The sequence below is a fragment of the Vanellus vanellus genome (assembly GCF_965231255.1).
Source record: "Vanellus vanellus genome assembly, chromosome: 27".
Lineage (NCBI taxonomy): Eukaryota > Metazoa > Chordata > Aves > Charadriiformes > Charadriidae > Vanellus > Vanellus vanellus.
In genome coordinates this window covers 504,430-529,363 of record NC_138932.1, presented here as the reverse complement: position 1 = coordinate 529,363, position 24,934 = coordinate 504,430, and the positions used below count along the sequence as shown (strand labels likewise).

Below are 24,934 nucleotides of genomic sequence, written 5' to 3'. Positions count from 1 at the left end.
TAAATAGATTTAATAGAGTAAGGCTAGATAATTAACATTAATAACTCTAAAAAAATCAGTGCTGATCCCAATCCCAATATAAAATGAACAAGGATTACCCTCAGCCCATTCTATCCGTAGAAGCTGTGCACCCCCTGCAGGGAAAGCAAATGTGGGACCCTGCGAGTGCTGCAGCTTTGGGAGGAAGGGAAGGGCTCAGGGGTCTGGCACCGGGGCAAGGAGTTCTCTGGATGGCAGCCACCACAGAAAACTCCTCAGCAAACTTTCTAATTCCTATGGAATGTGCCATTCATGGTATGAAATAATCCTGTTGCCCAGTGCGGGTGCAGTGCCCGGTTCTCACTCCTCCTCATCCCCACACCTGGTGAGCTAGAAAACACTGAGACCTTGAAACCCGCACAACATCGCTACCTAGAAAGTCAATATTTTCACAAATTCAGACACTTGAGTCTTGTAAAAGTGCCATTTTCCCAAGCACTAGAAGAGAAATTCGTCCTGAAGCCAGGACAGTGGGCAGGGGGGACGCTGCCCGCTCTGCCTTTGGGCTGGGGAATCCCAAATCTCCCCGTAGCAAGAGAAAATGCTGCGGATGCTCCAGGCATCCCCGGGGCGGGGGGAGAACACTTAGCCCTGAGCCTGGGGATGAAATGAAGGGAGCCGTAAAGATACATGTTTCAAAGGATCAAGGGGCAAAAACAGATAAGAGGGAGAAAAATGTGAGCATAAATAACCGAAAGAATAAAAGTGGGGAGGGGAAAGGGACAAAGAGAGTCTGAAGGAGGGGCCCAGCGCATTCCCGAGCCTGAGCTGGGGACCGCAGGCACGTCCAGATCTGCCGTTAGAGCCGCGCTTGCCCAAGGCAGCCCAAGGGGCTGAGTCAGGGCTGGGCGCTGGCGGTGCCGGGAAGGGCGGTGGCCACAGTGTGAGGCTCACAACCGCCCTGGCTCCGGCTTTGCCACATCTCCCCGCCATCCTGCCAAGGATCGAGTACCCCCCAGACCCCTTCCTTGCAACCCAGCCATGGTGAGTGAGCCGGGACCCTGGGCTGGGGAGGGAGAGCGGCTCTGTTGGGGCAGGAGGGCGGTGGTGGCAGGGGTGGTTTTCCCGCAAGCGGCCCCAGAGCTGAAGGCAAGACACGGTTTTGGCACGGGAAAGAGCAGCCTGTGCCAAGGGCTGAGTTAAATCTCTGCCGGGGAGGGGGCCAGTGCGCGGGAAGGGGGCACAGAGCTGGCAAGGGAGGGCAGAGGGTCTCAGGAGGGGGACATGGGGGGGACCAGGGGGTGGCAGTTGGGGTGTTCCCCCCCTTTCTTCCCCTCCTTTTTCCCCACTGATGCATCCGAGGGCCATTGGCAGACTCGGGGCTGCAGCTCTGCCTCTACCGTTGTCCACCCCCCAGCACCGGAAGGGTTGGGGGGGGGGAGGGGGGGGAACAGAGGAGTCGAGGGGCTGTGGCTGAGGCTGGAAGCAACTCGGTTCCTCTCACATTAACCAAAAAAGGCTGAATCGAGCCTCAGGTGGGGCAGGACATGGCAGGGAGTCTCCAGGATGCTGAAGTTGGGCAGGGAAGGGCAGACACCTCCCAGCTCTCCCCGCACCCCATTTTCCCCAGAGACTGGAGCTAGGGGGAGGGGGGGGGGAAACCCCACAGCCCCCCCACCATGTCCCCCCCACCTTGCCCTGTCCATCCCCACTGCAGAAGCCCCCAGGCCAGCCCAGCTCCATCCCTGCCCGGAGGCAGGAGTTTGGCGAGCCAACTCTGCTCGCATTTTTCTCTCGTGACTCAGAGTTTCTCCTCTGTGCAGGCAGGGCAGGGGGAGGGAAAGGGGGAGAAGGGCTTTATCTTTCCAGCCAAGCCGGGCTGGAGAGCATGGAAAAAACGAGCACGTCTCTGCGGTTGCAGCAAGTGTAAGCTCTTCCCGGTCCAGGACACTCCTCTGATGGGAGCTGACTTCTCCCCAGGGGTTTTTCCATGAACCACTCCCCAATCTTCCGGGTCCTTCCCGCGCCAAGGCAATCGGAGAAATTAATAGCAAAGAAAAATGCAGCTGGACAGGTTGGGCATAGGAGAAGAAAAGCAATTGTAAGGGCCCCCCCAACCCTCCAGCCCAACCTTTCTCCAGAAATAGAGTGAGGTTCCTCTCCGCGAGCCCGCGGCTCCCCACAACGCTGGCCTGAACGCGCTCTTCCTCCCGCAGCCCACCGAGACGGAGCGCTGCATCGAGTCCCTGCTGGCTGTCTTCCAGCGGTATGCAGGACGCGAAGGGGACAACTGCACGCTCTCCAAGAGGGAGTTCCTGGCTTTCATGAACACGGAGCTGGCCGCCTTCACGAAGGTGAACAAAGTCTGGGTCAGAAGAGTCTCTCACAGGGCGCACGTGCTTTGGCCACCAGGACAGCGGTTAAAGCCCCTTCCCCCATGAGCGCCGTGGGGTGGGCAAAGGGAAGAACCTGCTCCCACCAGGAGTCAGAATGTGGCCAGACCAAAGCTGACCTGCCCAAATTCTGCCTCCCCCCACAAAACCCTCTCTTTTGGTCTTTTGCAGAACCAGAAGGACCCAGCAGTCCTGGACAGGATGATGAAGAAACTGGATTTGAATAGCGACGGGCAGCTAGACTTCCCCGAGTTCCTGAACCTCATCGGGGGGATTGCGGTGGCCTGTCACGACAGTCTGGTTGTTAAGCCCCCTCACCCCTAGACCCAGCTGCCGGGTCTCCCCTCACCACTGTGAACATTCCTCGAACAAGAGCGACGCAAAGCTGGAAGCCGTGCCCTGAAGGCAGGGCCATCCCTATTCCTTGTTTTTATGTAGAAAATAAAAGGTTGCAAATCCTAGCGTATGGCCTGGGTTTATTTCAGCATCGTGAGGGAGGAGGGAGCGGGAGGAAAGCAGTCCAGCCCCAGAGGGAGCAGGACCTCAAGGGTTACCCCCTTTGCTTCTCCACCGATGCGAGAACACGCGTGTTCTCGTCCTTGACGCTGCCAGAACCCACGACCGGTCTGGCTTCGGAGATCCTCCTGCCCCTTCAGCACCACGGGGAAAGGTACAGCAATAGTAAAGGGTACAACTGCGCAAGGTAAATGCAGACAGGAGCATTACCAATAAGGGTAATTCGAGCACTGCCAACGGCAATTACACAATAATAATTAGCAGAAGCAACCCCTGGTGGCGTAATAAATTATTTCAGGACTACAGCCTCCATTTTCTGGAAAATTCAACCCCCCCAGGTCAGGTAGCTGAAGAGTGGGAAGGAGGGAAGGTGAAAATAGGGAATTAAACCTCATCTCTCTTTTATCTCAGTAAGACCAACTGAGCTACAAAACAGGAAGATCAACAGGGTCAATTTACTTTATTCATGAGAGAAGCAGACTATTTGAGGAACTGTTGCCAGGACAACAAAACACAAAGTCAACACTAGCACTTGAACGCTGAGCTGCTCCGCTGCCACTTCCAAGGGGAGCAGAGCCAGCCCCCCGAGCAGGGCCAGGCTCTGCGCTGGCCCTGGTTCCAGACAGTGCCACACTCCTGCGAGAGCAGGGCTCAGCTCTTCCTACTCTCCAGGCTGCAGCAGGGTATTTGGGTGCCTTTTTCAGGAGCCCAAGAGTGAAACACATTAAGAGGCAGCTGCTGCCTCTCAAGCAGCTTCTATAGAATGCACTATGTGGCAACCGGAGCTCGGAGCTCGGCAAGAGCCACCCTTTACCTTCTGGAGTAAATTCACCTTTCAATTCAATTTGCCTTCAAAAACCGTCACAATTTGCCTGGAGACATAGAAACTTCGCATCAGCTGGATCTGGAAACAGAAGCACAAGTTGCTACTACTTGGAAGCAGCAAAGAGTCTCGCTACAGGTGGGGAAGAGCAGGTAAGACACCGCACAGGCACGGCTCCGGTGAAGAGACTAAACTAAAAGCTGGACTGGTGGGAGGTGAAAGTTTCCACGCTGTACTGTGAAATGGGACCATTTCCCTCCGCTCTCACACCTCCCCAGGACAGGCATGCCCTAGCGGAACTGGAGCGGGCTGATCCGCAGCCCAATGACATCTTTGCCGATCTCCGTCACCTGAGGAATAAAAGGGACATGATTAATCATAGAATCATAGAATGGTTCAGGTTGGAAGGAAACTTGAAGATCAGCCAGTGCCACCCCCTGTCCTGGGCAGGGACACCTCCCCCCAGCCCAGGTTGCCCCAAGCCCCGTCCAACCCGGCCTTGAACACCTCCAGGGATGGGGCAGCCACAGCTTCTCGGGGCAACCTGCACCAGGGGCTCACCGCCCCCACAGCCAACAATTTCTTCCCAATATCTCATCTCAATCTCCCCTCTCTCAGTGTCAAACAATTCCCCCTCGTCCCACGGCTCCCCTCCCTGACCCAGAGTTCCTCCCCAGCTCTCCTGGAGCCCCTTTAGGCACTGGAAGGGGCTCGGAGGTGTCCACAGAGCCTTCTCTTCTCCAGGCTGAACCCCCCCCAACTCTCCCAGCCTGACCTCCCAGCAGAGGGGCTCCAGCCCTCGCAGCATCTCCAGGGCCTCCTCAGGCCCTGCTCCAACAGGTCCATGTCTCTCCTATGCTGGAGACTCCAGAGCTGGATGGGGTACTCCAGGTGGGGTCTCACCAGAGCAGAGTAGAGGGGAAGAATCACCTCCCTTAATGCTAAAAAGCAACTCAACAGCCCAACCCCACACGTGGCATTGAGACCCTAGATGGTTCTCAAGAACGTCTGCTGCCGATCACTGCAGTGCCGGTCCCTGAAGGTAGCACTTAACTACAGAGTGTTTCACAATTCCCCACATGCCCTCTGACGTTCAACTTGAGCCAAAACCCAGTTTAGGGAGCACAGGGGAAGGGATTCTCAAGGGAAACATCACGGGTAACAGAAGTCAAGACGCCCTCACTGTAGTGACGCGGCAGATGTGGCCATGGAACTCGGGGCAGTAGCAGGCTCCGCTGAGCGGACACTTCTCCACGGGTTTGCCACGATAGATGGGTCGGTAAGAGGCGGCACAGATGTCAAAGGGGTTGTGCATGTCATAGTTGAGCTGGTAGGTGTCAGTGGGATTCTTCTCACACGCTGACAAGATCTTGCGAGTCTGCAAAAAGCCACCACTTTGACCCGAGGGGCAGCAAGGCGGCAGTCCAAATAGGATCTGCCGCAGCAGATATTTATGCCCGTGCACCTCACAGACATACCTGTTGGGCCACTTCGGGCTTCGGACCCAGCTCCAGCAGCCGACGGGCAAAAGTAGCAGCTGTCTTGAAGTTTTTGAGTTTGAAAAAGAGGTTAAGAGCAGTACGCAGCACCAAGATCATGTGGACGGGCTGCAGGTTGGAGTGGGTGAAATAGGCAGCCATCTGCATTAAGGAGGAGGGAAAATTGGGATACAATCACTACCAGCCAAGCAAATAACTGGATTCCCTGAAAATGCTGCAAGAAACCCCTCCCAAGTCTGCTTTAAAGGAGGAAATGACAGAATTCAGGATTCCCAATGCCTTTTTAAACCCAAAGGGTTTAAAGTATCCCCCTCATCTCCCTCTTAGTGAAAAAATTCAGTTTCTGTACCTCACAGATTCGCTTCTGCTGCTCCAGGGTCTCTTTGGGCAGCTTCTTCCGCTCAATCTCCATCGAGAGTCCTACAATATACTCCCGGCAAATGGCTATCAGCTGCTGGGCCTTCCAGAGAGGGAGACAGAATCAGGCCTCTGGCCTCCCACCCCACAGGCACACAGTCAACAGGCAGAAGGAGTCCGCCTCTCACCTCGGCAATCTCCTGCTTGTTGTCCACCACCAGCAAAGGCACACTGAGCAAGATGGAGCGGAACTTCTCCACAGCCTCCTCAAACTTGCCAGCTGTAGTGAGCTGGTAGCAGAGCTGCAGACGCTGGATCAGGTCGTTGAGTTTCAGGCCAACGGCAGGGAGGGCGTTCTTCAAGCCAGCTTCTTTCCTGGGGGGCACCAAAGAGGGGTTGAGGGTACAAACAGGACCACCACAGAGGCCAGCAAGAACACACACATCAATCAGCTGAACTGCAACTCGTCAGAAATGGTTTGACCTAGGGCTGCACTGGTTTTCTTTGCCATTAGCTTAGCACAAAAGACATCTGTGCTTCTGTAATACTGCTACCCACGACGCCCAGCTCTCTCTGCATTAGCGCAGGCTGGGAAGCCTGGCTCATTTTGCTACAGCAGCTTCCAGGCACCACTGTAAAAAACACACCTGTGGTTCTCTAGACGCCTCAGACCAGCTGTGTCAGAGGCAGAGCATTACTGCCTGAAAACACAGCACCCCAATGCCTCACCCTGGTTTAAATCTCTAAAAAAAAAAAAAAAAAAAAAAAAACAAAAAACAAAAAACCAAACAAAAAACCCAAAAACAACAACAAAAAACCCGAAACAGTTCTTTAATATCTTTACGTCTAACAGCAGGCAGCTGAAAAATCCCACTGAAGACAGAATGCTCCCTGTTTATATCCAGCAAACAGGAAGGAGACATTTCTGGCTACAACTGTCAAGGGCCCTGGGAGGTATATGGCACAAAGAACAGAGCACAGAAAAGGAGTTAACCTGATCGCTTACCAGTTGCGATGTGGGTATCCGTACATGGTAGGGAGACACGGCAGAGCCTGGTAGGTCGTACGGCCACGGGCATAAGTCTGCAGGAACAGCTGCTTGTAGGGTCCAAAATTTGTTACTCCCACCTGGTCATGGAGGAGCTGAAAGAGACACATTGATCCGCTGAGTAAAAGTTGGCCAGGGCTGTACAAAGGCCACACAGGCATCACCCAGGCTCACAGCACCTCGTGTTTTATACCCAGGGAAAACAAGGCACAAAATGATTCACAAAAGGACAGAAAACAAAGCTTCAGACCGGATTAGAGATGAAAATACACAGGGACAAAGGCACAATCTTTTCCCTAGGAACTCCAGGGGAAACTTACTCTCATTGCTGTCTCAAAGGAGCCTGCCAGAATGTGGTCAACAGGAAGCTGAGAATTGTTACACCACACCTACAAGAACAGAAGAGAAACATATGCAAGAGGTATTGTGTATATGCATACATTTGTCTTACTTACCCTTATCACCCCTAACTCCCCTAAAAAAAGTTCCTATGCTGTGCTCACAGATGAGTGTTAACAAGAACAACTGAACCCAAAAAAAGAAGCACCAAAGTAGTGCAAAGTAGTTTCTCAGAAAGACAAGCGAAGACTTGGGCCATTACCTGAGCTGGGCTGGTGCCCTTGGTGGGCGGCACAAAGAATCCATCCTCTGCTGCTCCTGCTGGACCAGCAGGAACATCCTGGGGGAACACACAGAGCAGCGATTAGTGTGGAAGTTTCCAGCCCCCAGATGAAATCAGAGCTGGCCACAGCTGTGGTGACCGAGTCTCTGAAGAAACCTACAACACATTTCCCCCACCTTCACCACCACAAGCTGTCATTGCCTTCCCAAGTAACTACAACTGGGCTACTTAAGAAGCCTCCCGGAAGCCTCTTACCAGTTCAGGGGGAAGATCCAAATCTTCTTCAACTTCCCATCCACCTCCTTCTTCCTGTCCTTTACCCAGACCTTCCTCTCCAAAGCCTTCTCCAGCATCCACAAAGCCATCTGCATGGAGGGGGCAGGAGGGAAATAGTCAGAGCTCTTACCCAGACACATACCTAAAACTTCTGCAAGAAAAACTCTTGGATTCACCCACCTTCATCCAGCTGCAACTCTGCATCTTCTCCCCAGCCTTCGGTGCCAACAGTGTCGATATCAATATCAGCAGCCAAGGCCCCCCCTTTGCCTACAAAAAGAATAGGGTCCTTCATTTACTCATCTCTGAGTGGGTCAGGTGTTAAGCGAAGAATTACGTCAGCACCCTCCCCTCCAATTGTCAAGTCTCATCTTGTGCTAAAAGGCCAAAGATTTGAGATATTTGCCAAAGACGGTGTAAATGCCAAGCCGGATTCCAACCTCTGGTATTAACATGTAAAAAACCTGAGCTTAACAGCAACAGTTCGGGAGCCACGGAGATAAGTATCTCCATTCAGGTTAACACAACTTTCCAAGTACAAAGCAATACCTTTGCTAGCAATTGTTCCTTCGAAGAACCCCTTGGAGACTGTCAGCAACGGCCAGTTGGTATCCAGAGGCATGACGGGAGCAGGAGGCTGCAGCAGCTTTGCATTGGGATCAATGTCTGGAATCTGAGCAGAGAGAAGCAGAAACCAGTTAAAGGCCACGTAAGGAAAATCCCATTCTTTGACCTCTCCGCCTCCAAGCAGGACAGTCTCAAGCCTGAGAAGAGGTGACTGGAACAGAGGTGGTTCCTCCGTCCCAGAAAGGAGCTGCCTAGCCAGTCACACCAACACCAGATCCCACTGTCGCCTTCTTCCCAAACTCTAGAGCTCTTGTAACGAAGTAGGAAGCAATAGTCAGTTTGCTAACCGTTTCCTTTTCAGGATCAAACGTTTCCTTCAGGCTTTCAGCTTCCTCATCCAGACCATGAGTGGCAGCTGTGAGATAGGCCAGGGACTCTGAAAGGAGATATAACTGAGTGTTTGTTTTTCACTGCCTAGAGAAAGAAAACTTCTCATAGCAGTGCACATGGTCACACTGTCGCAAAGGAAAGATCAGCAACATACCAAGGTGTAGAATCACACCTTTAGGGGGTAGCACTGGATTTAGGACTGGTATATGCAGGCAGCGACTGACCATCTGAATATGCACTACAGTTGATTTAGGTCTCCTGGATGATATTTGAGCTCTCAGATGACTTTCTGCTCACCCGATTCAGTTTCTCAAGTAAGGGATTACACTGATCTGCCTCCAAAAATTGCTGTTCATCTCAACAACCTCTCCAGCTTGTCCCCAGCCCAGAGACAGATGTTAGTCTGCTATTACTCACTTTGCCCACAGTTCTTCAGGATCCTCACTCTCTCTGCCACATCTCCCAGATACAAGGCATTCTGGTAGTGGCCGCTCATATCTTTACGGATCTCAGCTAAATGAAAAGAAAAAAAGAAGTCATGATAGCTTTGCTGTTCTTGGCCTCCACTACGATGCCGCTCGTTCCCTCTGGGAACGGCACTCAGATCCTCTTATCGCATTCTTCTTTGCCACCCCTCTGGCGCTCACCTATCTTCATCATCTTCCGAAGCTTCTCCAGATTACCAGTGATGAGATAGAGGAAGGAGAGCCTATCGAAGTTCTTGGTGCGCTGGTAGCACATCTCCACAATTTGGTGATTTCCCTGCAGCAAGGCCACTTCTCCTAGTTTCTCCCAGCAATTCTTGTCATCCAGAGCTTTGGCTGCTTCCAGAGCAATCTAACAAGAGAATTGACAGGATCACAAAGGCTTTGCAGGAAGCAGATTTCTCTGCAGCCTTCTGTTGATAACGCCCATGATGGAAAGCACTGGATTGCAAGGATCACTGCCCTAAATCATTCCCCCAGCTGAGGGCCTGCACCTTAGTAAGGCTGCTGTCATCCACAACTCTATCACTCTCAACTAATACTTCTTCTTCCCAATACTCCTCCTCCTTGCAGCAAAAGTAAAGGTTGCAAGTGATGTCCCAAAGGACATGCCTTTCTCACAGCACCGCCTGCCTCCTCACCTCAATGTTGCCACACTCCAGTGCCAGGCTGAAACGGGTCTTCTCATCCTTCACGAAGTGCAGGGCCACCTCTGGGTAACCCTTTTTCTGCAGGTAGGCGATGATGGACTGGCCCACCAGCTTAGCGTTCCTCACCATGTGCAGCACCTGCAAAGAAAAGGCCCAGGCACCGAAGCTGTCAACACATCTTGCGACAGACTTCCCTTTACTCTCAGGTACAGGTCAAGGAAGAGCGCAGGGTGCCTCAGGTCTCCTCACCTCATCATACTTTCTGTTGATCAATGCCAGCTTGAATTTGAATTCTGTGGGATCGATAGTGAGGACCCTGGGGCGGCATTCTCTGTCCAGGCAGTACACGTTGTTCCCCTTCACGCGGGTAACGTAGATAGGCAGGTCCAGGGTGCGGATAATTCCATGATCCCTATCGCCAACACACAGCACATGCATGACATGCGTGCCAACACAACACATCTATATGGCTACATTCCCTACCTCAAAGAAGGCTCAACACTCTATATGTTATTTTAACCAGGATTATAAAAGCAAACCCCATTCAGACAAACAGCGCAGCCATCCAGCCCAGTAAGAAAATACCAGCGCACAGGATAAGCAACCAAACATGAGTATTTAGCTCTAGCTGTCTTTGGGTACGTCCACACTGTAATAAAAGTGCTGTCTCACAAGTACCAACTTTGGTGTCAGGAAAAAAAAACAAAACAAAAAAAAAACCACTGTAGCCTGCGCAAGGCCTGCAAGTTCAAGGACTCTGCGCCTGACTCCCAGACTCACCCTGTGGTGACAGCGTATTTGATGTGATTGCTGGTGGTATAGATGAAAACACCGCTTTCGTCCCAGGCACCGCTCTTGACACGAATGTTTTCATGGATATTACAGAGCGACTCCAGCTTTCTGTTGCAGATCATGATGGCTGCAGAGGAAAGCCAAAAGAAGTAAGGCTAGGAAACCCTCTGCTGTTAAACACCTGGCTCTGAATTACAGCTTCTCTCTTCCGTCATCCCAGCAATAGAGACTATATTCAAAAGACACTAAGGAGATGATGGAACACAGGAAAAAATTGTCGCCATCTGCCTTTGTTTTAGGAAAGGGATTAGATGGATCCTTTCTGAGGAGTCCAAGCAGCCCTCTGTTTTACAAGTTTGTGGAAAGGTTTTGCTGAAGAGACGAAGTGGAAGGGCCCACACTGTGAATGTCCTCAGCTGCACGCTCCCTGCTAGCCATGGCACTGGATGGATTCTCCAGCAGGGACTCTGCCCCCAAACAAGGGAGAAGCTACTGGGCGCTAGGATCCAGGTGGAACACCATGTCCCCCCCCACTTACCATGCTTAGCCAGCAGAGCTACGTGGGACATGTCAGCCGACCAGATGACATATTTCACCTTGGAGATCTTCACTGAGGCCAGAGTTCTGGGAAAGGACAGCACTGACATCAGAGAGGTGAACAATACCCCTCCACAGCAATACCCCTCTGTGATCAAGCTGTACAATAACTACCAGCGCTCGACACCCTGAACCCAATTTACAGATGCTCTAAAGTCCCTTTTTGCGGTTCTGGAGCTATAAAATCACGTGGCAGAACTCAGTGTCTCTGCAGTCTCCAGTACAGCAAAACAAACCTCTCTCCATACCTGTGCAATATTTGAGTGACAATTGACTTAAAAACTTAGATTTCTGAGGAGGTTTTAGGGATGGATTTAACAGAATGAGGGAAATAAGGTATTTCCAAGCAGCATTTGCATTGTTTAATTCACTTGTAACTTTCCCAACTATACAAGAAAGACAAAGGCATACAGATAAGGAAATGGGGCGAGTTCTGGGAGGTAAGCGATGAGCGTGCACCGTACCTACCTGCAGATAATCCAGAACCTTCTCAAGCCTACAAAGATGGCAAAAAGCACCAACTCCTTGCCTGTTTTTTTGTGGCTAGCAACACGTATACCAGCACAAATGTGCTACCGAAAGAGCATTCTGAGCAGATCTAAAGCCTAAGGGACAAGACATCAGGCAAGCTTAGCTTGATTGAGTTTGGGTTTTTTTTTGATTTCTCTCCACTTTTATAGCACCCGATTCTGCAGTCACGGGATTTACAAGGGTATGGCACATCTCCCTGTGATCGATGGCATGATGCCTGCAGCATAAATTGCACCTTGGCTATGTTTACACTCTGCTCTTCGTAACAGTTGTTAGCCGTGGTTTGGATCAGTCTGCCGCAGCCTGCAGCTGATGCTAAATTCTGGAGTGCATTAATAGCTATTACTTGTCCCCAGAGGCCGTACGCCAGCAGGATTACAATATTAAAACTTCTCCCGGCAGACTGGATCTTACCGCTTCTGCTGCACGTCAAAGAGGGTGATGGAGTCCGCGTCTCTCAGTAACAGGTTCCCTGTGCCAGCATAGAAAATCTCATCGCAGTTCGGCACCTGCACCTTCTTCGTGATCTCATTCTTCAGGTTTTTGATTAGTATCTGCCATTCGACGAGAGGAAATGGAAGAGATCAGGACAGTTAGGTAGATTCTACAGAGAAATTTAGGAATATTTTAACTCAGAATTTTTGTATAGCTGAACCTCAGGGACAAGAGCCCAAAATAAGAGCTGCAGCCTTTCTCGAAGCAGGATCAGACTTTATCCTGCTAGAAAACCCAACCACAAGTTTACCAGGGTGGAGACACAGCTTATCCTTTCTTTTCAGCCCCAATGCTGTCATTACTAGCTGGCTGATACCATTGGCAGGCCCCCTCTATAATGACTATATGAACAAAGTAAATATTAGGGAAAAGTGAGAGAGAACACAGCGTAGATAGAAGAAGGAAGTTGAGAGGGGAGAACAGCAAGTGGAGAAAGGGAAGGCAGGGAGGAATAACAAACAGGTATGAAAAAACCTTGAATTTATTGAGTAAAAATGAATTTTAAAAAAAATCAAAGGTAAAAAAAAAAAGAAGAAAAAATACAATATCCTGCATGGGGCAAAGAGCAAGACCTTCCTTCCCCATCACAGCAAGTTAATTCAAGCAGGGAAAACCTTCCGTGATGTCTTTCCCCCTTTCTTCTCCTCTTGCACTCCACAAGTGAGAAAAAAGAGCTTTATTAAAAGTCTCACCTGTATTTTCACCATTTCCCCATTATTTTCATGCTATGAAAGTGACCTGGGTGGCCCCCCAGTCCTGTTCAGGTCAGCTCTCATTCCTGAACTCACTCAGCCTTCCAGCAAGTGAGCTAAGATTTAGTGTCAGAGAAGTTAAATAATATTTCAACTTATTACATTTCCACTGCATTATATTTCTTCATGTACGTCTGCAGCCCACTCTCTACTGACAATGCTTTGCCAGTCTACTTGGATCTCCAATAATTCCGTTAACCCAATCTCCCCGCTTTCCATCTGCATGCTTCCAAATGACAACATACCCCGTTAAAAAGATGACCCTATTAAGCTTGTCCCCTTACCGAATGCATGCGATCCAGGACTGCAAAGCGGTTACGAGCTACCCACACAGCTGTTAGCCCGGAGGAACGTTTCCCTTCGGGGGCTAGGGAGAGCAAAACGCAGGCAGTGAATAAAACCTCTGGCAGGCTCTTACAGCAACACATTAGTCAGTCTTGTTTGATCCCATCTTGGCTGTTGTAGCTGCTTCCTACTAATTCATATTTAACCTGAGGCTATTCACAAGACTCATTTCCCCCCCCGAATGTCCTTTCGGATCTCCACGTGGCCAGCGCCAGCCCTTCTCTCCAGCCAAGGCACAAGACAAGTGGCTGGTTGTACCGCCAATGCCACGGCTTGGCGCTGAGCAGGCCATCCTGGGCGACAGCGCCGTCTGTCAAGCTAACGAGCAGAGCCTTGCCGGCCAAACGAATGGAGCAGCGAGGGTCCCGGCTTCAATGTAAGCTCCCTCCCATCTCTCTCTCCCCCCTGCAAACCGATCTAACGAGACAGAAGAGAAAGGCTGCACTCTCCCCAGCACGCAGCTGTTCTCCCAGTTTTAAAATGCTAATACAAACACAGCACTCTGCATGTCAGACAGCACAGAAAGCACGGTACCGCAGGACACGCTTCAGATGTGGAGAAGGCTTTTCGCAGCAGAGGAAGGGAAGAGAGAAGTGAAGGGAAAGAGCCACTGCTGTTTCAGTAAAATAAATTTTTCTTTTAGTTCTCAGCCTCTTTTCTCACCAGTCCTGCTGCTCAACACGAGTGGTTTTGGAGGCTCACCCACTAACCAAGTTCTATTTCACCACGCACGGTGCCATTCAGAGCAGATCTACATCCTGACAAACGATGATTTAAACCTGACTGCCTCACCCCTCAGCCCTCATTTACTACCCAACACAAGAAAGACTCGTCTGAATTCAATTCGCAGCTCCACTTGGGGTTTTCTGATGACAGCTTCACCCGTTTCTCTGAATCTCCACCACTCAGCATTTTTAAGGGCTTTGAGTCTTTAACACTGACTGTAGATCAGGCAGAAAAATCACTGAAATATATTGCCCATGAGTCTGTTAAAGAGTTAAAGCTTAGCTTCCCTTGTAGGTCAGGTAAATAAGCTGAAGGACATGAGGATGACAACTCCAAGGTACATGTTAAATACCTACATTATTGTCCTGGAGATCATCAGAAGGTTGCATATATAGAAGATTCTTGGAGAAGATACATACCAACCAGTAGAATTTTATGCTATTCTTGAAAATGCATTAAAATCGCATGGTTTTTATGAGGTCTAGACATTTCTTCCTCTAGAAGAATAAGCCCTTTCCTCATGTAAAGGGTGACAAGCTGGGCGTCCCCAGACAAGTCAGCTTTGAACATCTCAACCAAACTAAATATTTGAAATATATTCAGTAACATTTAATCTATACAAAGGTACTTAAAAGCTGCCTTTCTCTCTCCAAATGCACCTGCTGACCGTGCTCAGCAAAGAAATCTTCCCTTCATTAGACCCGCAGAAATCAATAAATCTATGAACAAGTGAGCTGGATTCCAGTCTAACTCATTCATCACTCCCACTCATTTCAAATTCTTTACTGCCATACTGACGACAGAGGCAGGAGGAACCAGCTGGAGTTTCAGATCCCAAATGGAATTCATAGTTAGGAGAAAGAATGATTTTTATTTTTTTTCCCTAAATCATGCTTTGACTTGTAAATTGCACAAAACTGATCTGGAATTTGCTGAGAGGAAGAATGACTACTGGCACTCTGGCACTGTCACTTTTACAGCCACTTTTCAGAGTATAAAACCTCTCAGAACAAAACATATCTGGTGAAAATCCATCTTTGTTGACAAGCCAGGAAGGCTGCCTGCTGCGTCAAAAGGGAAAACGGAAAGTTCCTAATAACAAAATTATAAAATATATATTTGTAGCAGTAAAAGTTTGGGATGAACATGAATTTTTCAAGTCAGTGTCATGTGATATAGTGAGCAGGAAACCTGCCAAATGATGTGTGCTGCAGGGGCACTGGGAAACACGGAGAAAGAGTCCAACAAGAGAGGCTTAGAGAAATGAAGCCTTTTTTTATATATACCACACACACACAGAGTTGGAGAGCAGAGTAGGGCACAGCTACACAGCAATAAACTCTCAGAAGGATTAAGGTGAAATAAGAAATGCCTACCATCCGGATTCTGGGAGTCTGCATCCTTGGGAATTGTGTATAGGTCGTAAGTACTGTTCTCTAAGTTGCTGGCTCTCTGCAGAGAGGGGGGAAAATGCCATTTTAAGATAGGATTTCACAGAACTGACATCCACAGCCTCACGGAAGGGTCATTAGTGCTTTACAAGGCAGAAATGACTTACTGTGCAGAGAAGGACAGCATTCTCAGCTGGGTTGTATGACATGTTGAACACAGGGAACTTGGAACCGCTGAAGAAGAGTGAGAAAAAAAGAGAAAGTTAGAGCAGAGCAAGATTATTTTTACCAAATGACATTCTGATAAATGCTCTTCTTTTTCTGAAATAAACCAAGTACCAAAAATGCTCAGTTTTGATTAAGGAAATGAATCAAAAACCACTTGGAAACACTGTAAGAACATCAACGTTTTATAAATGAAAGAGCTGGCACTTTAGTTTGAAACTTAAAACTACTTAAAGAAAATCTGTATCTATGCACAGATAAAATTGGACCTAAAAAACTTCTTGTAGGCTTTGGAAGTTCATTTTTCACTCTGAGGGTGGTGAAGCACTGGAACAAATAGCCCAGAGAAGCTGTGGCTGCCCCATCCCTGGAGGTGTTCAAGGCCAGGCTGGACGGGGCTTGGAGCAACCTGGGCTGGGGGGAGGCGTCCCTGCCCAGGGCAGAGGCGTGGAATGGGATGATATTCAAGGTCCCTTCCCACCTAAACCATTCTATAATCTGACAGAAGAGTCAGTTGACACTGAGGTATGTGAATAGAACAATCAGACGTATCTGTAAGCAAGAAGCTAACACGGGATTCAAGATACCGGCAGCCCCTCTCGGAACACGATGAGCACTCATCTCCTACCTTCGCAGCTGCATGACAGCAACATCTTTTGAACTGTTGAAGTCAAGCTGGCGGAGGAAACGGTCCTTCACGTAATACAGCATGTTGCCATGCACAGCATACGCAGGCCGCTCGCGCTCCAGTTTGAACACAATCATGCCACCATCATGGCCTGAGAAAAAGGCATGGGAGAACTCACACGTGTGAATTAAATCCTGTAGTTTTTTTCTCGTTATTAAGCCTCAGAGCACTCAGTCTGTTAATGCAGAGGCTATCTTGTTCTAGCTTGGAACTGCAGCTGACACAATGAGATTGTGTTCCACTAAATAAGGATCTTTTCCCTATGACAAATTTAATAAAAGCATTTGCAAGTCTGTGTGTTCTGCAAAGCGTGCTAAAGAAAAGCAAATCCTATGTGGATTTCCTATATGGAATACATTTTCTCTTCACAGCAACCTGTCAGATACCGAGTAGGAGCTTTTTTTTTTTTTTACCTGCAGCAAAGAGGTTGAGGTTGGGATGAGCAGCCAATACCCAAAAGCGATCATGATCACGCCGAAAGGTCTGGACACCCGTGCTAAACGTGCAACAGAAGGAATAAGGAATATAAACAAAATGGAAACCTTGATGTAAACTTCAGTACCCAAAATGAAGGTCCCAAGCTTTGCCATACAGACCACCTCTAGCATTCAGCACGAGGAGTCCACTGAGAGTTTGTGCCCATTACCCCTCGTCCTGTCACCAAAAAAAAAAAAAAAAAAATGGGCACAAGTTAGAACACAGGAAGTTCCATTCAAATACACGGAAAAACTTCTTTACGGTGAGGGTGACAGAGCACTGGAACAGGCTGCCCAGGGGGGTTGTGGAGTCCCCTTCTCTGGAGATTTTCAAGACCCGCCTGGATGCATTCCTGAGTAATGTGCTCTGGGCAATCCTGCTTTAGCAGGGGAGTTGGACTAGATGATCTCTAGAGGTCCCTTCCAACTCTGAAAATTCTGTGATTCCGTGAGAGTTCAAAACACAGCATTCAAAGCCTTCTGTCAAATAATATATTCATTTAACACATTTTGAGCAGCAGTATTACTAGACGAGTCAGCCCTCTTCCACTTGCTTTCAGACAATTACAAACCTTGCTCTTAACATGTGTCTCAAAGACCAGAAAAGGTGAAAAACGTGACTTCTCACTCATGAATTACCAAACACTAGCACTGATGTTTGAAGAATTGCTAGTGTTCAGTTTCTCCAAGAATAACGGTAGGTCTTTCACACACGTAAAAACTTTCATCGTGTGATTGAGTCAGATGCTTAACAAGCACTAACCGTTTAGACATATCCCAGACACGGATGCTCTTGTCTTCCGAATTGCTGAGGATTAATTCCTGTCGCGGGTGAAAGACAGCACACGAGACGTTGTTGTAATGTCCCCGGCAAGTGTCAACCTCCCAGGCCTTCGATTCTAACCAGAAGTGGAAAAGAATGCTTAAACAGGTTAAGCACTGTCATAGCAGAAGCATAGCAAGCACATCATAATCTCTCTCTAACCACTAGCGCAGCTCACCTCAGAGAAACAGACAAGGCAGATTACTAAAGAGGTGCTAAGAACTGTATAGAGTTCAGCTGGACTGAGCTGACAAAAGCACAACCATTCCTGACGGAGGGCTTCTGGCTCTGGAACCATCTCCCTTTCTTTTTCCATCATACTGAAAAAACTTCAGAGTCAAGTTTTTCTACTCATGCAAGCATCTGCTCAGCAGTGTGTGCAAATCATAAGAAGCTAGAAGTGTTTGCTAGAGAACTGAGCTCTCCTCAAACTGCAAAAGCCAATGCTGCTTGGGATTATTTACCACTCTGTCATACAGACATGTTTTCAAAGCGTAAATTACCTCCAGGTTCAGCTTATGTTCAAACCTAAGTTTCAACTCTTAACCCCCTTCTCCCTGTGGGCTCCCCCTGGAGAATCCTCTTACCGTTCATCCGCCAGATCTTCACTTGCCGATCATCAGCTCCCGACACAATAAGTGGCATCGTGGGGTGGAAAGCAGCCCAGTTCACCCCACGATCGTGGCCCTACAGGCAAAAAGAAAACAGTCACTTGAAGCAATTCGGTGACTGAATGGAATGAGCAAAGGAAGGACGAAGCAACAAAGACTGCAGACAGGCTTGCCAAGACACAGCTCTCGCTGTTTTTATGTGCCATGCTGCTCATCCCAAATGCTTACAGATAGTAAGATTATAGATGCCTGCAATAATAAGCTTTGCAGATACCATTCTTCACCAGTAGAGCAAAGCTTGGCAGCAGAGCAGCGCCACTTCCTAGCTTTAACAAGCCCTTACAGAAGGCTGTCGCTACCATAATCTCCGCTGTTACTCCAGTAACACAAGGTAATAACATCTGCTGTTTAACTGAGCTTTTGGCTGTACAGAGAAAGCCATATCTGTTCGGTTACAGTGCAAACATCTCCAGATTTTCAGATTTTAAACTCAGAAAAAGTAATCCACTGTACCTCGAGAACGTGCTTCACAACCGCATCTGTTGTCCCAAACAAATCCACCCCTGTTATTCCCCTGACATCCGATTCCACAGCTCCAGGGGACAGGTTCTTCTTCCTTAGGCCTTGTGGAACAAAGAGGAAGGAGAAGCAGGGGTGGAGGAAGCAAAAATTATATTATCGGGACAACACTTCTAATTTACCAACAAGTCGAACACTCTCCTGTGCTGTTTACACGCATCTTCAGGTGGAAACTGGGAACTTGAAAGAGTGGAAGAGGGTGAGAAACACCCAGGACCCCCTTCCACTTCCTCCAAAAGTGCAAGCTCAGATTAGGCACACCAAAAGGAAAGCATGGAATGCAGCAAACCGTACGAAGGATCACCTCAGTTCACAGGGACACAGACAGCGGTACCTCCACGAGGGACTGACACATTCCAATTTCTCCCCCTCTCACCCCTTTGCTAATCTGAGGTGGCACCTTTCAGGGGACTTTCACCCATGGGCCTTTGAGGACCTCTTGGTTATGGATTTGGACAACCTGATTAGACACAAAGCATTTTCAGGAGATAAAACTATATGAAATAAAGCCTGTTCCCGATTCTGAAGAAAACTAAGTCATCCAAGTTAAAACAGACATATATCTGCTATCCTTCCTTAAAACCCCATGGAACACAACAGGGAAACTGAGAACTGAAAAAAAAAAAAAGTTCTCCTCCAACAGTGCACAGGGAAAAGACACATCCAACACTCTAAAATAAAACTTAGAAAACATGCTTTTCCATTTTAAAGTACTTGGCCCAAGGATGCTATTTATCAAGGATAAGAAAAAACTGTCTAGGATAAGAGCAGAATTGCACTGGTGTGGATGCCAACAGAGAGGGAAGCATAAGAAGAAAACAAACAATACCGAAGACAAAAATTACTATTTTCTTGTTGCAATTCTGATTCCCAAACCCCTCAAGGATTACCAGCTCAACATCTCAACAACCTCTCTGGTGAAGTTAGTCTAATGAAACCAACGTGTTAAGCAGCATCTCACAGCAAAGCACAAATGCTCAGCGCAGAGTGAGGTGCACATAAAGATGGTCCAGTAATGGTGAAGGACTTGAATGGCTGAGTAGATACTTCTACAAAGGTGACACAAAGTACCCCAGAAAGGAGGAATAAAACATACATAAACCAAGAAAGATGAGTGAAGGAACACAAGACTTTTAGAAGAGAAAATACTTGAGCCTTTGACAAACCAGTGAAACAGGACTGGGACACAAGTGGAAAATTTCTGGCGTAACTGCACAAATCGAGAGGAAAGGCAGGACACTCACAGAACACACCAGCCTCCTGTGTCGCTCTGGGGAGGAAGCGGGGACAGAAAAGGGACTGGGAGCAGAAAGGCTGATATTAGGCATTCTGAAGACAGCTGTTAAAACACACCTGAAAAGGAGAATCAGCTCAACGTGCACACAAGCACTCAGGAGAACAGGTATTAAAACAACTGGAGCAAAGGGGCAACATGCTAATTGCGAAAAAGTTGCAAGTTAGGAAAGAAGGAAGACGACAGACAGTCCTTTGCAAATTCTTTTGCTCTATTCTCTTCTTCAGTGGCAACTAAAGAGGCCTCTTGGGTACAGACTCTTTTGTTGCTGGGCTCAGGTTCTTTGCTGTCCCTGTAATCCATCCACATTCAGTGGGCAATTAGAGAAGTGCAGCAGAGGCTGAAGTTGTACCAAAGGTTTTGCCAGCCATCAACATACATCCACTGAAGGTGCTCAGGGAGAAGCGGTCTAGGTCTACAGCCACGATCTGGGAACTCTTGGCTCAGGTCCTCCCAGTCCCAGGGCTTCCAGCATCACCAGCCCAAAGCTACAGGTGATCCTCACCTAAGCTGGTCATCCAGATGGACTAAACAGAGCCCTGACAGAGTAAGGAAGTTTCCTGCCAAGCATCAGACGTTGACATTTGCCAATCAGTAAGTAAGGTTAAATAAGAGATGGTGTGTGATGTTAGAGCTCACACAAAAGCACTCTGCTCAGGGTAAGACCACTAACGCCCTCTTTGTGGGTTAATACTTATAAAGAAACAGAGAAAAACAGAAGATTATTTCATAGTTTCTGCAGGTTATAGTATCAGCATCATGAGCAAAGACTTCATTCCACAGCACAGGTGAATAATATAACACAAACGTTCATGCATTTTTATATATATTAACAAGCTTATTCTGACTGCATTCACACAGTCTCTCTCAGGAGACCAGCAGGAAACAGAGCCTTTAACCCTGAGCGTACTTGTTTTACATTGAAGATCCTTTACCAGAAGGTTTCAAACCAAGGAGCACTAACTATATAGGAATTCAAAATAACAGGGCCACCTTCACATTCCGGCACCCAGTCCGGGTCACTCCTCATCCCTCACACTCTCTGCTGAGGCTGCCAACAGAGCTGACAGTTTTGGGAGGAGAATTTTGGAATGCGACCTTTAAACTCATTTAACTGAGGGCATCAAAGAACCAGTGCTCATAATCCCAAAACCTGCTGAAAAAAATTCCCCCTGATGTCAGCAGGAGCTGCAAGTTAACAGCAGTGCTCAGAAATGGAGTTAAAGTTCAACACCAAATAATGCTCTCTATGACCAGGATTATGAGCACAACAGACACCAGAGAAAATGGGGAAATAACCCTTCCCAGGAGACTGCTAGAGCCAGAACAGAATCCTGCTAAGGGCATAAATCATTTTGGGGGAAAATTGGGGAGTGGAATTGTAGTTTGAATCCGTTTCTCATCTCTCTCTAGTTTTTTTTCCACACGCCAATATTCTCACAATGTCGTGTCTGACTGGAGCGACAGCTGAGTCAATAATTCAGCATGTCTCTAAAACCCCTCATCACATATCAGCTGAGAAAAAAAAAAAAAAAAGTCTGTACCATCTCCAAACCAATTTGGCAGCTGAAACTCTGCTGAGAGAGAGTGTTTGTGGGAGAATGCAGCACCAAAGCTTCCTAGCAGAATAGTTGTTAAATTCCCCATGCTGGCAGTACAGAGAGGAGGACAGGTTTTAATGAACCAGGATATCCTGTCCCCAGCCCCTGCTGTTGACACAGCTGGCCATGTCTGAGCGCGTACTACAAATAACGCAGCGTGCCCAACCAAAACTGCAATGGTGAGAGCGGCAGGTCAGATGAAGTCCATCTCTAGAACAGTTTATGTTATAACACCACCAGTACTGGCCCTGTCTGCCTCCCGCCAGGCTCTTAACTCTACCTAGTATTTTCTTCGTTTCTAGCTTTTCATTTAGGGATCATATTTAATTCCATTAAGTCACCCTGTGGGCTAGGTGTAACTCAAAATAGCTAAGATATCAGCAAAGCACTTTGGAGTTTTGACTTGCAACTCCTGCTTTGAACTTTAGGCCACGCTTCATTTTATAACACGGACAAGTAGACTGAAAAAGTTGAAAGAATCCCTGATAATATTATCTTCCTGTCACCATCCAAAGCTAGGCTACCAAAAAAAAAGCCCAAAACCCTACCCTTTTTGCAATCCAGACAGAGGCCTTTTTTTTATCTTTGTCTCAGAACAAAAGACTTATTGCTGTCTCCAAGAGTTTTGCAAGGGGATAAAGCTGATCCAGCAATTTCAAAAATCCTCTGGCACATCTGCAAAGCTGATCTGTTGACAGCGCTATCTTTCTGTGCTGTCCTTTCTGACAGCAATACTCCTTGCCTATATTGGCTATAAAATCAGACCGGGAGATCAGGCTGCAGAATCTCTGTCTTTAGAGGGTTTTTTGGCTGCACAAATATACAGCTCACCTCATCTGTTGTCACAGAACACTTGCTTCAAGCAAAAGGGTGGACCAGATGACACCCAGAGGTCCCTTCCAGCCAACATCCTAAGACTTCATGGAAAGTGAGGGGAATAGATCCCCGTCAATAAATAATTTTTAATTTTCTGCCTGAGGTTCCTGCACTCAACAGGCTACTCTTCCTGCTCTCGGAGGTGAACCCCTCCTTCCTGCCTCACTTGGCTTTCAGCAATTGCAGTTTTGAAGAGGGCTTTGCCACTAGGTACCCCCTTGACCTGGGCAGCTCACCAGAAATATCCCAAACGCGCACAGTCTGATCCAAGCTGGCTGACACTACCAGGTCCTCAGAGGGGTGAAATTGGGCACACATCACGTAGTGGTTGTGTCCTGTCAGCACACTACAACAAAAAGGACAGAAAATACCATTTAAGCATAAGATACATTAATAGACATTCCAACTTGCAGCAACAGCAATGAGCTCAGTCTTGGGAAGGATGATGAGGAATACAGGACGCTAAATGGGACTCTTCAAGAGTTAGCATGACTGAACACATTGGTTCTTACAGAAAGCCTTCAAGGGCTGACTTTCTGATATCAATAACTTCACGGGCTTCAGCACTGACACGCATTATTTTAACATCAAATCAGTTTCCAACAAACAATACGTGAATATATGAACACACGTCTATTGGCGTCAGAATAAACAAGCAAAAGACAGGACTAATGGAAAGATCCACAACTGATCAGTTCTCTTTGTCAGCTCTATTCCTTCAACCAAACACAGTTTCTGCTGAAAACAACAAATGAAAACAGCTTGCCCCCAAACCACTCAGTTATTTTTTTCAAGCACTCTTTGATTTTACCAAACACAAGTTCTGGACTGCCAGTTCCAAACCCGAATGGTCTGGTCATCAGAAGCACTCAAGATCCAGGGATATTCCTAAGAAAACAAAGTATTCTGAATATGAAATAACACACACCCCAGTCATTCCCTCCCCACACAGTATTTTCCAGCTGTCCCCAGGAATGACCCTTTTAAAGTCTTATTTAAGATCATGTAGGCAGAATTTACGCCTCTTACACCTCTACAGATGGCCATTGTATCTGGGGTGCCTTTATGCAAGTACAGCACAATTTATTTAGCGAAGATTCCCATCCAGGGAAGCATAAGACAGATTTCCTTCCACACACAAAGGGAACAGGCACCCATCACTGGGGTTAGCAGGAGAGGAGCTTACGTGGTGGAAGAAGGTAGTGCGAATATAATCCAAGTGCCCGAGCAGAGTGAAGAGACAACGGCGCAATTTGTAATTCCAGACCTGCACAACACAGAAGCAGAACAATGACACTACATGCCACTACCTGCCAGATTTTTTTGTGCTTTCTTGCATATCAGTTCACCTACAAGCCTCTCTCTTCCATTTTAAAATACTTTTCTCATGCAAGCTACAAAGAGACTTCAACTTGCTGCAGTTAACTCCAATGTCTCTGAAACAGGAGAATTACAATTCCCACACACCATTTCCCACCCATCCACGCTCTTTCTCATCTTTTAACCAGTTTATTTGCACACTCCTTTCCCTGGATGATGGCTTTTAGAGAACAAGAGCTAAAAGGGTAACATTTTACCTTTATTTTGTAATCATCGCCTCCAGAGACAAACAGAGGCTGCTGTTTGTGGAAATCAATACCTCGAACAGGTCCTACAAATAGAAAGAGCAGGTTGGACACAGCAAGATGGCCAACAGCTGGAGCAGTCCTTTGTACCACTTAAAGACTACAATTTGCATTCCTCTCACTCTTGTTGCTATTAATAAATTAAGTCCTTTAAAGCAACAATAAAAAGTCACATAACAGCCTGAGATCCCATTCTCAAACCCGTTCCTTTCCATCAAGACGCCTGCAGCGTCTCATCCCAAACCACCCAGGCCCTTCAGATCTCTATTTATAGGTTCATTTTCACATCAGACACAAAACTATTATCACATTTTATACACGCACAAGCAACGTTCAGAGCCAGCAAACAGGTCGCAAACACAGGCTAAAACAGAGAGAATCTGAAGTCAAACAGGCAGAAGCCAGAGCAACACGTCAGCAGAGCATCCCTTCCTCTTCTCTCACCCCAGTCTTTCTCCCTAACAGGTCCCAACACCCACCCTCCCCTTCCCCAGCCCTCCCCAACTGCCCCCTCCCCCGCCCACACACTGACCATCGTGCTCGTCGAATTTGTCGATAAGGGTGCACATCCGATAATCCCACAGCTGGATGACGCCATTGTGCAGGCTGGTGAGGATCCACGGCCGCTTGGGGTGAAAGCTGAGGCCTGTCGAGGCACAGAGAGACGTGACAGGGAGGCCTCCGCGCACTTGGAAGCCCGGACGCCCAGGGGAGCCCTCCACCCCCCGGTCAGGGACCCCAGGGGCGGGCAAGAACTCCCAGCACGGCCCCTCGGGTCCCCCAGCACATCCCAAGCCCGGTCCCGCCGTTACCTTTCACTCGGGCCGACTTAGTCTCGAACTTGGTCAACATCGCCCTCCGCCCCGGCCCTCGGCACCGCCACCGCCCCGATCCTCCACGTC

The 24,934-nt window shown here is 48.1% G+C and overlaps 2 protein-coding genes across 4 annotated transcripts; one reads left to right on the top strand and one right to left on the bottom strand.

The window, feature by feature from the left end:
- The first annotated feature begins 869 nt into the window (after window positions 1-869).
- On the top strand, window positions 870-2,833 carry S100A11 (S100 calcium binding protein A11). The gene is made up of 3 exons (XM_082496040.1): window positions 870-1,023; window positions 2,196-2,333; window positions 2,544-2,833. The coding sequence occupies exons 1-3, from the start codon at window positions 1,021-1,023 to the stop codon at window positions 2,694-2,696; spliced, it is 294 nt and encodes a 97-aa protein (XP_082352166.1). The 5' UTR covers window positions 870-1,020; the 3' UTR covers window positions 2,697-2,833.
- Window positions 2,834-3,331: 498 nt separating this feature from the next.
- On the bottom strand, window positions 3,332-24,929 carry COPA (COPI coat complex subunit alpha). 3 transcript variants are annotated; one of them, XM_082496145.1, is made up of 33 exons: window positions 24,845-24,929; window positions 24,565-24,678; window positions 23,985-24,058; window positions 23,594-23,674; window positions 23,219-23,295; window positions 22,644-22,753; window positions 18,571-18,680; window positions 18,034-18,133; window positions 17,387-17,522; window positions 16,561-16,643; window positions 16,088-16,238; window positions 15,402-15,468; window positions 15,220-15,295; window positions 13,057-13,139; window positions 11,940-12,079; window positions 10,936-11,021; window positions 10,386-10,524; window positions 9,855-10,017; window positions 9,597-9,743; window positions 9,118-9,307; window positions 8,888-8,983; window positions 8,428-8,516; window positions 8,063-8,186; window positions 7,694-7,783; window positions 7,493-7,602; window positions 7,217-7,294; window positions 6,936-7,004; window positions 6,574-6,710; window positions 5,756-5,942; window positions 5,560-5,670; window positions 5,190-5,351; window positions 4,895-5,089; window positions 3,332-4,061 (listed from the first exon to the last, which is right to left on the bottom strand). In XM_082496145.1, exons 1-33 carry the CDS (start codon window positions 24,882-24,884, stop codon window positions 4,002-4,004), a joined length of 3,675 nt encoding a protein of 1,224 aa, XP_082352271.1. In that variant the 5' UTR covers window positions 24,885-24,929; the 3' UTR covers window positions 3,332-4,001. The 3 variants fall into 3 exon arrangements, with proteins under 3 accessions (XP_082352271.1, XP_082352272.1, XP_082352273.1); XM_082496146.1 differs by lacking the exons at window positions 23,219-23,295; window positions 23,985-24,058; window positions 24,565-24,678; window positions 24,845-24,929 and having other exon boundaries at window positions 23,594-23,617; XM_082496147.1 differs by lacking the exons at window positions 23,219-23,295; window positions 23,594-23,674; window positions 23,985-24,058; window positions 24,565-24,678; window positions 24,845-24,929 and having other exon boundaries at window positions 18,571-18,816; window positions 22,644-23,024.
- Between the last annotated feature and the right edge of the window lie 5 nt (window positions 24,930-24,934).